The 16,682-nt window shown below is 33.2% G+C and overlaps 1 protein-coding gene across 2 annotated transcripts in view; it reads left to right on the top strand.

The window, feature by feature from the left end:
• Positions 1-2,308: 2,308 nt before the first annotated feature.
• The window catches only part of LOC117172064 (gametocyte-specific factor 1), a 121,454-nt gene continuing 107,080 nt past the window's right edge, over positions 2,309-16,682 (top strand). For both annotated transcript variants that reach the window (XM_033359815.1, XM_033359823.1), the window contains exon 1: positions 2,309-2,493. In XM_033359815.1, the coding sequence (XP_033215706.1) occupies positions 2,386-2,493 (108 nt within the window). In that variant the 5' untranslated portion in view covers positions 2,309-2,385. The remainder of the gene's footprint in view (positions 2,494-16,682) is intronic.

The raw sequence follows: 16,682 nt of genomic DNA, 5'->3' as shown, positions 1-16,682 counted from the left end.
CATTATGCTAATTATTCCTTTAAAAATCTTTACACGTTTTAATTATTTTCGAATCGATTCAAAATTTTTGAATATCTCTTAAACTTACTCAAGTTTGAAAGAATTATGTTCCTTAATTTTTCTAAAGTTAAGTGATATGGAAAAATTACGATATTTTGTGTAAAAATATTTCACGTACTTTTTAAACATTTTATGAATTAATAAAAAATGTTTTGTAATCTTTTTTCAATTTTCTGTTAGAATTCATTTCAAAACAATTATTTACATTTTTTTCCAAGGAGTTTCTTTCATTATATTTCATTATCTTCCTTCGTTTATCGACTTTTTAATATTATTTTTTCATTTTACATAGATATAAATTATATCTTATCAAAATTTAATATAAAAATCTTAAATGTTAAGTGTATTTAAATACTACAATTTTTAATGTTTCAAAATTTTTAGAAATAATTCAACAAATTTTACGTGTAATTAAAATAAAATTGTTTTAAATCTCATTCAACTTCTTCCAAGTTATCTTCTTTTAATTTTCAAAATTTATGTAATTACTTAATTTGAATAAAACTAATTGAACCTTTTGCGATTTAAAGCGGGGATTCTGCTTGAAAAGAAATGTGCTGAAAGTAATTTAAAAGAAAATCATTTTAATTTTAAAGACTGATAATTGTACACAATTTCCAGGCGCATCTTTCTTATTCTTCTACAAGAATTTTTAAGTTCTTAAGTTTTTTAAATCAGTTTATCGGACGTTTCTAAAACCCTTCTGAAGCTTAAATTCTTTTTTAATCTTATCAATTCTACTCAATATTTATTGAATTTATTCGATTATTTACATTTTTTTTAATTTGTAATGTTATCAAATTAAAAAATGTTAATTTTAAAACTTTCTACACTCTTTTTCGAAATTTTAGGAAATTGTTTGATTTGTTCAAAAATCTTCTTTAATTTTCTTTTAAAGCACATTTTTCAAAATAAAAAATCATTCAAAATGTTCACATGATAATTAGGAAAATAATTCTTTTTTTCTAATCTTCTCAGGTTTTATAATCTTTAAAAATTATTCAAATTTTTCCTCATTTTTTTTTATTTTTCAAAATTAAAAAGAATGGCCTTTAAACTTTTTCAGATACTTTGACCTATTTTTGAATGTTTTGAAATGCTTTAAAATAATCTTCTATAAAATTAATTTTTCGAAATAAAAAATTATTTTAATCATTTCTAGGAACCTAAAATATTTTTTTTCATATTTATGAAAACTTAGCAAATTCTTGAAAAACCTTTACAAGTTTTTATTATTTTTGTATCCTTTTAAATTTTCTGAATATCTCTTAAACTTACTCAAATTTGAAAGTAGATTTTTAAGGAAACATATAATTTAAAAATTGTGTAACAACATTTCACGAGAAGGCCTAATAAGAATTATGTTCCCTAATTCAAGATGTGAAAAAATTGACTCATAATCTTCTCAATTTTTCCCAGGAATTTCAAGAAAAACAGTTTTACCTCCTTGAAATCTTTCGGAATTCCTTTAAAGTTTCTAAAGTTTATGTTTGAATTCTTTAAAAATCTAAGTTTCTTATTTTGCTTTAAAATCTTCTAGTCTTCTTTTTCATTTTAGGAAATCCTTTCACGTGTTTAAAAACCTTTTTTAATATTCTCATTAAGTAAGTTTTTTAAAAATTAAAAGTGATTACAAATTTTTCTACCATTCATCATTAAAAATCATTAAAAACTATTTCAATTTGTCCTGATTTTCTTTGAAATTCGGCAAAATGAAAAAGATTGCCTTAAAATCTTCAGATTCTTTATTGAGAATTTTAAACATAGTTCAAAATGTATTGGAATTTTTTAAAATTAGTTTTTCAAAATAAAAAATTACCTTAATTATTCGTAGAAACCTCAAAGAATTTTCTTCATTTTCGTGAAACCTTACAAAATTTTTTAACGACATCTTTACAAATTTTAACTATTTTTTAATTGTTTCAAAATTCCTGAATATCTCTTAAACTTAGGCAAATTTTAAAGGTCATTTTTTTTAACCAAAATAAATTTTTTTTAAATGTGCAACAAAATTGTGCAATAAATTGCCTGAACTTTTATTCTCTTGACACCCTGCGAAATTCAGTTTACTTAAAAACTCCTCCAAATAGCCAGTCTGCCACCGAAAATGAATCGTGAAGTCGGGGGGACTCGGGCTCGTGCTCGTGCATTTTCGGCTCTACAGAAGGCTGGCCTACGCAACAGATAGCAAAGCCGACTCACCGACACGCTACGTTTGAATGTGTCGCTCCCAGATGGGAGAGTGGTGGGGGCCGAAAAATCCCACGTTGTGGAGACACTGTGTTTGGACCTTTGACGCTGGAGTGAGAAACATTTTCACGAAATATGAATATGGATGAATTAAACGGGGATACAGTCGTTCAGTGTCCTTACGATAAAAGTCACAAAATAGCGAGGTGCAGGCTTCAACGACATTTAGTCAAATGTGAAAAGGTAAGTGTGACAAATTTCCATTCACATTAGCCTAACCGAAATTTTCAAGTCGATCTCTGTGCACGTGGTAAACTTCCTAAATTTGGTATGCAAGCGTTTCCGATTTGCAAGTCTGGTTAATAGTGAAATGTTTATCTGTGCATATTCGATATATATTATAGTATTGAGTATTGTGTCTGTACATCACACTTAGCCGGCAGTATTGAAGGCTACATTTATAACTTGCAATTCAAAGTATTGCACGTATTGATGTAAATATTAACAGGACGGAGTACAAATCTGTGGGTCAAGCACGAAGTAATATCATTTAAATTTAGCGCAAAGCAGTCTGTGAAGCAGAAACTGATGAGAGTGAAAGAGACGAATATATCTGCCCGTCTCTTTCACTCTCATGAGTGTCTGTTCTACGCCGAAGTTTTCTTCTCACATGGAACTGCATCTTCTGTTATTGCCGGTCCCCTGCATTAAGCGTGTATGTGTATGCAGTAGTAGTTTCTCTTATGATACTGTGCAGAAATGTCGGTAAAACTAATCCACAAGATAACGGCCCGAGCAGGTAGTCTGGTCTTCTTTTTTAATTGCATTAATTTTTTAAAACCTTTTAAAAAGTCAAAAAGCCTTTTAAAGAACCTTTTAAAGCTTCATAGTCGTCAGTGAACTGAAGGTCTGGCAACGTCGCATCCGTTTCACGTGCTTTAGTTTATGCGCGAATTACGAATAACACGCAGGCTCACACGCGACGTTTCCAAACTTCTGACTGAACGTGTGGGTCAATTGCAAATCAAAGCGTTCTCTCAACTTACTTGCTGCGCACCAAGTGTACTTCATTAAGATAAAGCAAAAATAATGAAAGTCTGAATGTTGTTTAAAATAAACAAAAAAAATATGGAAAAATAAGAGTAGCTATGAATAATAATTATGAAAAACGAAATGTGATGAAACAGAATGGGTTTATAGAGTACATAAACATTGATAAAGTTGTGGAATAAAAAGTAAACTGTTTTCAAATTTTTTAAAAACAGCTCGAATAAAATGTTTTATTAATATTATTGAAAACTCATGTTACCAATAATTTGGGTTAGAAAGAAAGTTGAAATGCATGTTTTCATTCATCTCGTTGATATTTCTTATTTCCCTAAAGTTCAACACAAATGACATGCCTTTAAGGGCATGTGATACTTAGAAAATTGTCGATTTTATCAGTTTTAGGTTCCGACGGCTTTTTTTTCTTTAATAATCAATATTTTGTCTTAAAAATTTGGGACATAATAGCGACCATGCTATCGGACGCCCCCACACACTTTTTTTTGGTTTAATTCAAAAAAGTTTTAATTTAGCAAAATCTGATTAATTTGCATAGCGCTTAGGAATTAGTATCGATTTTACCAGTTTTAGGTTCCGACGGCTTTTTTTCTAGAATAATCAATATTTTGTCTTAAAAATTTGGGAAATGATAGCGAACATGCTAACGGACGTCCCCGCACACTTTATTTGTGTTTTTTTTTTTCAAACAAATTTTTGATATTGCTAACAACGTGTGTACATTTGGAGGTTATGTATGTTACAATTCTCCTATGCGTTACTTCCGAACTACACAATATTTTTGGCCGAAAACTTTGTACTTGCAAATAAACATAGTAACTAATCTCCTGGAACTAACCCTTTTTGCAGACAATCAAAAAAGTTTATTTCATAAATAAGTTCCAGATTATCGGAAAGGCAGAGATGAAACACGACGTAACCTCAAAATAATAATATGCATAAAATTTGTATTTAGCACAATAAATTTTTTTGTTATTATCCCTCAAAAAAGAGTCCGGGGACGTCCGTTATGATATTTTATAGCATCTCCGAATTCAGTTTTAAAAAATTTTCATTTTTGTGGAAAAAAAGCCGGGGAAACTGTAAGTATCACATGCCCTTAATTTAAAATTGGCTCTCAAAATAACTCTTTACCGGATCATTATTATTTCCTTGTCATCTGGAATAGTATAAACTTGCATTCTCGCGAAACTAGAATTACATACAAAAAATACAGACTTTTACTCCCCCATTCATCACAAAAAAAACCTTGTAAAAAATGAAGTCCAAAAGTCTTTAAATTTTATTCTAAAGCAAAAAAAATACTGTTTTATGATTAAAAATTTCACATCTATCCCACTTTCCTCATGCATTTGAATAATTTTCGGCCTAAAGTATAGCCGGCGCCAACCTCGGCCGCGGTCAGCATTTCCGTCATTTTAATTTCAGAGTACTACGGGGCTGAGTTTAATTAACCTTCCAGCGGGCGCGCTGTCGTAAAATTTACGACAATTGCCCAAATACCCTTCCCCTACATGAACCACTTATCATTATGCGCTGAGCTTTCACCTATTCCAAGATCAATCTCCTTCTGAACTCTAGACAGACGATTTTGCAAAGAATTGTTTGTTATACGCGTCTTTATGTGTAAGTATATTACGTATCCTGTACTATTTTAGCTGATTTTTTCCACCTTTATATCGTTCCACAGTGGGACCGAATCGCTAAAGGCTGACCAAAAGTATAAAATGGGCCAAATTATGTTAATCTGGGGTTTTTTGGGTCGCTGAATACGAATTCGATGTAAACAATTTAGAAAACAAAATGGGGGATTTAATATGGCGGACGAGTACGCTAAATAAATTAGGGGATGTTTTTGGGGTTTGTTGCTTATTATTGTGGGGCTGAAAACATAATATGGGGCTTTGTAAAGGTGGCGCTTGTGACTTTCTTATTTGAAGTTTTTACGGCTGTTTTACATGACGACATTTCGGAGTTGTTTCGTGAAAAGTGATAAGGGTGAATTTCAAGGGGTTTTCGAATGTTATTGATGGTTTGGGAACAAAACACAGAGTCTTTTGAAGGTGACTTGTGCGATTATTTTCAATTAAAAAATGTTATCGCTGTTTTACATGGACACACTTTGGAATTGAATTGTTAAAAGTGATAAGGTTGAATGTGAGGAGTTGTTCAATATTATTGATAGGTTTAGAACATAACCTGGGGTTTTAGGAATGTGAACCGCGGCTTCTGTTTTCAGTTACAATTTTTTGTGGCTATTACACATGGAAACACTTCGGAATTCTTTCGTTAACTTGAATAAAGCCGATTGACGTAAAATTTATGACACGCGCTCGCTTATGGGAAATTACAGGGCGCGCTCGCTAAAAGGTTAATTGTTCAAGAGGGTTGTTTTCAAAGTCATATATCACTTTTCCAATAAATTGATCTTCTAGTATATACAATTCTAATATTAAAAACGCCCAAAAATATTTTTCACATATTTTTTACTATTTTTCATTTAATGTTGAAATAGACATTTTTTTAACACGATGTCGATTTGAGGGCCCCTTTGACGTCAAAGGGGTCGGATTTTCTACCAATCACAGCTTACGTGTCAGTGATTCTTAAATATCTTTTTCTGTGCCGATGGTTTGTTTTGGTTATGTGCACATCGAACAGAGAAGTCGCAAAATATTCTTTAAACAATGTCAAAGGAGGGTTTCGTAAAAACTAATAGAGAACATCTGCAAAAATAGATATATTTATGGTATTTATAAAGAATTCATTGAAAAAGTTCTTAAGTGTAGTCATGTTTACTGAACAATTCGTATAAATATGTACGATTTTGAAAGGTGTTAATAATTGAACTTACTGTTTTACTTCAACATACTATTGACTCTTGAACTAAATATTACAACAGGATAACTTTTTTTGTCACATAATCCTTAACAAATAAAGCTATTAAATCAAAATACTCAGAATCGACAGCAGACCGTGGCCTAACCTTTTTATCATGAATTTCACATTGTTACATGGATAAATAATTATGAGAACCTCTGAGTCACGTGAAACCCACGTGACACCGATTTGAACAAGTGTTTTTCACTGCCTTCAATTTTTCATATTTTTTTTTCTGTGAAACGACATAAAAGAAAAAAATATTATAACGCACCTTCGATTTAGATGAAAATTATGTATTAAAACATTATTTTATCTAAAATCGCGAAACAACCCTAATCATAGTAAATTTGGTGACCCATTCTTAAAATTAAAAAGGTCTTCTTATTTGAAAGAAACTGACATAATGCACGTTTTGAATATCTCGATATAAGACTCATATATCAGTCGAAACAGATGCGAGAAACGTTTATTCATCGCTGTTTACGACTCGCCGGCATGTTCGAACAAGTCTGAAAATTGTGTATCCATTCATAAATTTAAACTGTCTAGGGACGCCTATATAAAAATAGGTAGTTAAACCTACTGAACGCATGTTGGATGGTATAATTCGGCTATTAAAATATTTTATATACAGAATTCCTAATGAATGACTCAATTATCGCTTTCGAATACAGCTATAGTATTTAAATTGTGAAAAAATAAAACTGTTTGGATGATCTTCCCTTAAAAAAATAACGCGCGTACAACTTCGCCAATCTAGAGACGCCCACTCATATACGAAGCTGAACCCTCTAGAACCCACGAAGAGATAATGTACGCCATGCCGTTAATGTTTACTTCCTTGATACAGTAGCACTCACCTATCGCGACTCCCCCTACTCGCTTTTCAAAAGATGTTGACATTCAAAGTAACCTATTTGATAAGTTGATTTCAATTTATAAAGGGCTATTAGGGTGGTCCAAAAAAAAAACATTTTCGAATTTTTGCGATTAGACTGAAAAATATTGTAGGCTACATGAAAAAAGAAAGTCCCTGTTTTTTTGTTTTGAAACAAATTAATTAGTAGGGCTACGCATTTGCTGCAAAGTTTTTTCTAAATTCACTACACAAAATAGAGAATTCACGGTGCCACCTATGGTTCAGCTTGGCAGTGCGGCAGCAGTGTAACAGCTACACTTTGCCAACTTGACCTGCTCCTTTGTTTAAGCTCGAGGCTCGCCTAAGTCCTCAACAACCGCCTTACCTAAATCTTCTGTATTCATAGCATTACTTGTAATAAAGAGCAACTGCAGAATCTCTAAATAATTAATAGATATTTATTGATCATGAAAAATTGTTTAGTTATTAAACATTTAATAATTATTTATTAATAAATAATTATACAATTATTAATTAACCATGAAAAATGTAAATTTTAATTAATTTGATTTTAATTAACTTATTTGAAATTATCATTAATCTATTATTGCGATTCTGAATATTTCAAATTTTTATTAATTTGTCTTATAAGACTTTATTATTAATAATAATAAGGATTATTTTTTAAATATCAATGATTTTAATTATTTCATAGTTACTAATAATTTAATGTTTATTGGTTCATAAATCAAAAAGTCGCTGGTGAATATGATCTAATTTTAAAAATAAAACTACAATAAATATTTATTTTCTATGTACTTTCCGATTAAATTTATTTAATTTCTCCCTCTGATTCCCTTTGAGAAGGTGTGAAGAAGCCTACAGGTAATAAGAGCCATAAATATGTAGGAGGAGGAGCGGGAAGAGTAGAGCCTTCGGATGGATTGGCGTCTATTGCTCTGTTGTATTTCATCCCAAAATCAAAGGCGTCGCAAAACTCAAAATTTAACGATTTTTCAATTTTTTAAATACTCTTTTTCTCCCACAAATTATTAGAAATTTTTATTTTCTTATTTAAAAACCTGTTCTTAGGTAAGCAACTCGTGTTTTGTAATAATTTCAGATGAAAATATAAAAAAATTTTAAAAACAAAACAGTAGGCACTTTCTATTTTCATGTAGTCTATAATATTTTTCAGTCTAATTTCAAACTTTTGAAAATGTCCTTTTTTGGACCACCCTAATTGCTATCACTTCTCAACAAATACAAATGGTTTATATTGAACCACTAAAATGCAGAAGTTTTGTTTTTGTTAATAAAACTTGTAGCTAACCAGAACGTTTTTAGGGTTGGTACATAATATTAGCCTAACATGCAACCTCTGAATGTAATCTGCTACTTGTTTCCTAAAATGTCAAATTTTGTCATTAATTTTTTGCAATAGATTAGATTTTCTCAACCAATCATACATGAAGATACATGGTAAGGCGAGAAAGATTCTTAATTTGGCGGGGAACCTCACCTAACGCGAATATTAGTCCCAGACTTTCGCGATAGGTGAGTGTTACTCTACCACGACCTACAGAGTTTCGGTGAAATAGTGTAATAAGAAAATTGTGATAATTTTCTGCTATTCAAATATAAAAATCATATTCACAACTGTTGATTAGTAATATTAGTATATTATACATTTGCCCGCAGATATTTTACTCGCCAGTCAGTGGCAATTATCGGATAAAAAGTTGCCACACTTTCCCCCTGCAGTGCATTAGGTTTGAGTTTTCGCCTTACTATATTACATCATGTTCAAGGAAATGTGTTCTAGGGTACAGATAAAAATACACTTTGATTTTCTTCAATCATGTTTTCCATCCTGCCGCCATATTGGATCAGTCATTTTGAAATTTTGACCACGGATTCGTATTCATTGATTCCACGAACACCCAGGCACGCAGTGTCGTGAACATTGAGATATTACGTTAATGCCGTTCAAGGAGTTGATCATCGAGCAAGTATATGTAAATAAATAAATTTGACTAAGAATATTTATCTCAAGTTTCATTGAAATGTGTTTCAAAATTGAAAATGTGTTGGAAAATTAAAGACAAAAAGTATTATTATGAGAAGTTGTAGGCTTTGGAAGCTACGATCATGGTTCTTTATAGCAACTAATTCCGATTCAGCCGGAACATGTACGTCATCCACTACTGCTGCTTCTGTTTTAGAAGGTAAGCAAAAGCGGGAAATTTACGCGAGATAACAGCGTACAACACTGTAACTTGAAGGCCGGTCTCTAGCCGCGGATGGCCTTCCGCGGCAGACCGTACAGTTGGAGATGAAGGTTTCACCTCCTGATACTTTTTTAGAACTACCAATCTTTATAGAATGTTATGAGGAACAATGTTGGCGGACCAAAGTAAGTGACCCCAAAAGAACATATTTTTGCATCTTGTTCGCGATGGACTAAGACTGGCGCTAGCAAGTCGGAAACTAGTCGAGTTATCTAAGAAATAAAGCTTTCAAACCTTCAGGGCAGCCGATTGTGGGAACTGCAAGATGGAATTTGTAGTCTTGGTACAGCCTTCTAAGCTCGAAAAGAAGTGCTTGCTATTGAGCCCTTCTCTCTTCCTTCTTTGCCGTCATATTTCCAATCGGCTGGTGCCCAGAATTTAGTCACGTAAATTGTTTACGTCTTTAGATCTTTGAGGACAATATCAGGCTTTGTAGCAATGATACGTCGAGAGGTATAATGAGGAATTACAGTAGATATTACAGTGATCATTCTCCACAACGGACTCCAGTTGCCCCTGGGCGTATGTCAAGACGGGCTTTATATCATCACCATGGAAGTGCTGTAGATGGTAAGAAAACACTTTTGGAGCCTCATTGTGTCTGTACCCGCTGAGTGCATATTTTGAGCATCCACTGAGAGCATGTCCAAGTGTATTTGGCTCTCCCTTTTACGCTCGGCAGCTGGCATTGCCTACAGGTACATTCATTATACGCTCTCGGTAAACTAAAATGTCTATAACTCAGCCTTGACAAGCAAAAAGAAATACCTCAGTCTCCGAGTTCAATCCAGCAGACTTGAGAAACATGTTGGACAGACCCATCGTTAGCTATTTTTTATGTATAATGACGTAGAATTTAGCATGATGGGACTTGCTACATGTTCTCTTAGTAGAAGCGAATGTTCTGCTTTCTGTACACAAGTTTAGAGCGCGAAATGTGATGCTAGGCCATATGTAGTGTCGCTGGAATCAAATGGGAGACGATGCTCCTCTGTGGCACGGTATAGAAAAGCCGCAGCATCGACGACTTCATGTTAATGGACGACTCGCACAAGAGAATCGGTGCTGTTCAAAACTGAGCACGCTGTCGCCGGAGCCGTTCTTCTTATATTCTCTTCTGTTCGGTGGGCCACATAGGTATCCAAAACTTTTGCCTCTGAGCAAAATAGAGGCAAGAAGGAGATGCAGAAAAGTATCGGACTTAGAGAGTCTCCTTGGATAAACCCCCTTTTATATGTGGAGTAGCTGGTAATCACTTGTCTATTGTCAGATGTTATGAAAAATCTTGTCCACCACAAGAAAATAGCGCTTTCATGCTTTTCACTATTCTTGGATGCACGTCCATGAACCTATGGAGCTTGATAAATAGCTCATTGTTCGTGTTATCGAATGCCTCGCGACAGTGAATCCAAGCCATAGACAGATTGCGTCGATACCGGATCGAATCCTGGGTAGTACAACGGTCTGTTAATCAAACATCCGGTCTTAGTTTTAGCTATAACTCTCTTACTTTCTTTATCGGTAATTAGTGGACAATCCTCTTCTGGACGTTGCAACCGACGCCCCTGGCAAAAGTTACCAAAGAGTGCGATATCTGCAGCGATTTCATTTAGCTGATAAGTGTGTCCCTGTACTGGCTCCCAGAAGACTTAAATCTCTTCTCGACTAGGCGAATTTTCAACGTCACTTGCATTTTTTATTTACAGTTATTTACCTAAGCAGACACTGAACATTCGATGGATGCCGTCTCGCCGTTGTAATTTTATATTGAAGCTGTACAATACGCTCGCGAGTCTTACTCAGGCGTACTGAAGTAGCATAACTTCTATTGTCGCTAAGCAGCGAGACTATCTTCTCGTTAACTACACAGTTAAGATTCCAGAGATAAACATCTTTAGGGGTTAAATCGGGGAAATAAGTATTAGCTTTAGCTAATTTGTCCATCCTAAGAAAGACTTTTTGGTAGATTTTTGATCTTCTATAGTTCTCAGTGTTTGCATTCTCGGCTATCCGCAAATGTCACCAATGAGCTTTCTTGCCAACAGGTAAGAATGCCCTCCTGAGTTGGTCCGACTAAATGAAACGTGGCTGTCTGCTCTACCGGAATCCTCGGTGATTTCTAGATACTTTCTATACTCAGCTTATCTAGCGAACGTCTAGGGCAATTTTATGGCGGTCGCTTAATCTAGGGTTCGTGTAGAGTTCATCTAGCGGCGCCTAGCATGTTTTACCCTCAGCCAGGTGTCGCCCTAGCTTGTGTAGGGTTCGTCAAGTGTTCATCTAAATCTTGAACTGTTTAGAAAAAATTAACAGATTATTTTACTCAATATCTTAACGCAATATCTTAGACTTTTTATTAATTAAATTTAAAAAACAGTTTAAGTAATATGAATGTAACGGTAATTAATACACGAACTTAACTGTATAGTCTAAGCTACGAATATAAAACGAACTTCAACATTCTGTTTACGCGATGAAAAGTATTTTATATCAAAAATGACTTTAAAAAAAATGCAATCGTTCGTTTACGAAACAAACTATATACTAATTGAAATGATGTTAGCTTATAGAATATGCTAGCGTTGGGTTGTATATTTTTTCCCCATCATAACTATTGAAAGTATGGGAGCCTGTAGAGAATTATCCAACGAAGAATTTTTGAATTTCCCAAATTGCCTCTCGCTTCATTGTTCCGAATTTCGCTCGAACATGCTTGTGTTATTATGCTTCTCTCACCCCTTTTTAGCTTTTCTTCAAACCTCCAGGCTCTCTCCAGCTAACCCCCATTACCCACCTCAGAAATTGCTCATGCATGCTCTCTACTTTCCTATGTTCCTGCCATCCTCAAATCTCCCCACCATAACACAACACCGCCCAAACCAACGCATGAAACAACCAGACCCTCATTCTCCAATCTATCTTAAATCTTCTCTTTCCTATACCCCATACTTGGCCCATTACTTTTCTCGCACATTCAATCCTTTTCCTCACCTGCAGCTCATTTCTCCCTTCTGCCTCAAACCAAAAACATAGGTAACAGAACTCCTTCACAATTTCCACTTTTTATCCTTTCATCTTCCAAACGTAATTCATTTTGCTCTTTCTATTTCTGAAGCACATCGCCTTCGTCTTATCTACGTTCACCGTCAGATCTTTTGCTTCCACATACTCTTCGAAGATTCTCATCATTAGGTTCATCCCCTTCTCATCATCTGCTAACAGAACAACATCTTCCGCGTATGCTAGAGAGTATAGTGTGCTATTACCCAAAACCGTTCCTCCTTTCCCTTTCTCCTTTAGCTTCTCCTCTAAGCCTGCCAACAGGATATTAAATAGTAAGGGACTCAAAGGGCACCCTTGCCTTAGACCTCTGCCTATACAGAAAACCTGCCCTTTTTTCTTTCCTATTTTCACCCTAATCCTGGTTTCAGTAAAAATTTTCTTTATCCTCTCCACTAACTTTTCCTCTACACCTCTCTCTTTCTTTGCTTGCCATAGCATTTTTCTGTTCACTGAGTCAAATGCTGCTTTGAAATTTACGAACAAAGCGACTAGTTTCCCTTTCTTTCTCCCCAAATTTCGGTTAACTAAGTAGTTAAGTACGTAGATATTGTCCATAGTTCCCATCCTTTTTCTAAATCCCGTTTGATTATGTGGGATAATTTCTTTTTGTTCTATCTGAATCTAAACTTTTTCTTAGGATTTACGCATATATTTTATAGCCGACTGACATGAGAGTGATCCTTCTGTATTCCTGTACCTTCTTTCCTTCCCCTTTCTTGACAAACGGTACCACCAGTCCCGTCGTCCACTCTTCCGACGAACTTTGCCCTTTCCTCTTCATCCACTTCTTCTCTTGTTATCTCGTTCCCTTCCTCCATTTCTCCTTGGACTATCTTACACTTTTCCCCTTTGATCTTATTTTGCACTCCCCCTAATATACCCTTAAAACAATCCGTCCATTCCTCCATTTCTATTTCGTCGTTAACGCCCTTCCTTTCCCCTCTATCCCTATTTATCACATCCCGCACCCTACTTTCTTTGATCGCTTACTACTTTTGCTTTATATTCTTCCTTCCCCCTTTGTCTTTTTCTTTCCAGCATCTTCTCGTGTTTTTTCTCCTGTTATACTCCTCCTTCTCCATTTCCCCTTTTCTCCATTTGCTTACACACTCTTTCATTCTCTCTTTGCTCTCCGAGCATTCCTGGTCCCACCAGCCTCTCTTTCCGCTTACTCTTTCTTCATTAGTACTCAGCTCATCCTTTACCTTCTCAATCGACCCCTTCAACCTTTCAATTAACGAGTCTATTCCCTCCTCTTTTTCATACCTAACCTTCTCCTTTTCCGTCTTTTGTTTGAACTCTTTTAATTTATATAACCCCCAAGACTCCTATTTTGGTGTTTCTTTCGCACCCTATTTCCTTTCTCCCTCTGCCGCGCTTACTGACGTCTCTTTTTAGTGTATCTATGACCGAGAAGTGTTCGGACCCTATCTCATTCCCAACCTTCATTCTCCCTATCATATGCAGCATTCTTTCATTAGCCAAGATGTAGTCTATTACTGTTGCTCCCTTTCCTATAAATGTGATCTCCCCTTCCGTATCTCCTTTCATATTGCCATTACATATAAACCATCCTGTTTCTCCTATCATGTCTAGTAACTTCCTTCCCTCCATGTTCGTCTCTCCATGTTTGGAGTTCCTTATATATGCCTCCTTTTCTTCATCCCATAACCCTCACCCTTGTTCGCCAGTCCATGCATTTAAACATCATAATCACATCCCACTTCTCTAACTCCTCCCAAAACCCTTTATTCTTGTTCTTCAAACCTGACACATTCCAGGAAGCTATTTAAGCTTTACCGCCAGTAGTCACTACTGATCTATTTTTGACTTGAGACTATCCTTGCGAAAACTGCAATGTCGGTAACATTGGAGAACTTATATCTGCGTATACCTCAGTGCGAGACGAAGCCCTTGCTTATGACTCATTATTTGAGAAAATATATAATTATAATAAATATATTTCTGAATTTCCAAAGTTTTCGAAGTATTTTGAATTAATACAGCGGAAAAATATACTAATTTCACCATTTATTCCAGATCAAATAATGTGAGATTCTTTCAGAAAGGTATTCTTTCTGCCAAAGCTCTTGAAAAATAATGCAAAAATTGCGATTTCGATTATTTAATGTTTATTGCTACATATGTTGATCAGTCGGGCTTCTTTCGAAATCAAATTTTATCCGAAACTACACTTTTAGTATTTAAGAAATAAAATTAAAGTGATTATTAATCAATTTATCTTTCTGTAGATTTCGGTAAAAAAATGTTTTTTTTTTCTACCAAAATACTTGGAAAATAATGCAAAATTTGCACTTTTGTTTATTTAATGTTGATTGATATACTTTTTTTATTTGGCGGTCATCACTCGAAATTACATTATATTCGAAATTACACTTTTAATATAAATAAAATAAAAGTGATTATTAATCAGTTTATTTTTCCGTAGATTTCGGTAAAAAATGTTTTTTTTTCTACCAAAACACTCGAAAAATAATGCGAAATTTGCACTTTTGTTTATTTAATGTTGATTGATATACTTTTTTTATTTGGCGGGCATCTCTCAAAATGAAATTATATTCCAAACTACACTTTTAATATCAATAAAATAAAATTGATTATTAATCAATTTATCTTTCCGTAGATTTCGGTAAAAAGTGTTTTTTTTTTGCTACAAAAACACTCGAAAAATAATGCAAAATTTGCACTTTTGTTTATTCAATGTTGATTGATATACTTTTTTTATTTGGCGGGCCTCTCTCGAAATGAAATTATATTCCAAACTACACTTTTAATATCAATACAATAAAAGTGATTATTAATCAGTTTATTTTTCCGTAGATTTCGGTAAAAAAGTGTTTTTTTTTTCTACCAAAACACTTGAAAAATAATGCGAAATTTGCACTTTTGTTTAATTAATGTTGATTGATATACTTTTTTATTTGGCGGGCATCTCTCGAAATGAAATTATATTCCAAACTACACTTTTAATATGAATAAAATAAAAGTGATTATTAATCAATTTATCTTTCCGTAGATTTCGGTAAAAAAGTGTTTTTTTTTGCTACAAAAAAACTCGAAAAATAATGCAAAATTTGCAAATTTGTTTATTCAATGTTGATTGATATACTTTTTTTATTTGTCGGGCATCTCTCGAAATGAAATTATATTCCAAACTACACTTTTAATATCAATAAAATAAAAGTGATTATTAATCAATTTATCTTTCCGTAGATTTCGGTAAAAAAGTGTTTTTTTGCTACCAAAACACTCGAAAAATAATGCAAAATTTGCAATTTTGTTTATTCAATTTTGATTGATATACTTTTTTTATTTGGCGGGTATCTCTCGAAATTAAATTATATTCCAAACTACTCTTTTAATATCAATAAAATAAAAGTGATTATTAATCAATTTATCTTTCCGTAGATTTCGGTAAAAAAGTGTTTTTTTTTTTACCAAAACATTTGAAAAATAATGCAAAATTTGCACTTTTGTTTATTTAATGTTGATTGATATACTTTTTTTATTTGACCGGCATCTCTTGAAATTACATTATATTCCAAACTACACTTTTAATATTAATAAAATAAAACTAATTATTAATCAATTTATATTTCGGTATATTTCGGTAAAAAAGTGTTTTTTTCTACCAAAACACTCAAAAATAATGCAAAATTTGCACTAATGTTTATTTAATATTGATTGATATACTTTTATATCTGGCGGGCTTCTCTCGAAACTAAATTATATTCGAAACTACACTTTTAATATCAATAAAATAAAAGTGATTATTAATCAATTTACATTTCGGTATATTTCGGTAAAAAAGTGGTTTTTTCTACCAAAACACTCGAAAAATAATGCAAAATCTGCACTATTGTTTCTTTAATATTGATTGATATACTTTTATATTTGGCGGGCTTCTCTCGAAACTAAATTATATTCAAAACTACACATTTATTATTAATAAAATGAAAGTGATTATTAATCAATTTACATTTCGGTACATTTCGGTAAAAAAGTGTTTTTTTTTCTACCAAAACACTCGAAAAATAATGCAAAGTTTGAACTTTTGTTAATTAAAAATTTTTTTTGAATTCCAGGAATTAGAAAATTGACGACAACTTAAAATTCTCCAATTTAAAAATTCCTAAATAATAAAACTCCCTATACAGCTTATGATATTACTGAATTTGAAAAAGAAGCACAATATAAAATTTACGTGATATAATTTCTGAAATAACAAAATATCCGATACTGTAATTTTC

This window comes from Belonocnema kinseyi, chromosome 1, assembly GCF_010883055.1.
Source record: "Belonocnema kinseyi isolate 2016_QV_RU_SX_M_011 chromosome 1, B_treatae_v1, whole genome shotgun sequence".
NCBI lineage: Eukaryota > Metazoa > Arthropoda > Insecta > Hymenoptera > Cynipidae > Belonocnema > Belonocnema kinseyi.
This window is presented reverse-complemented; position numbering and strand designations above follow the sequence as displayed.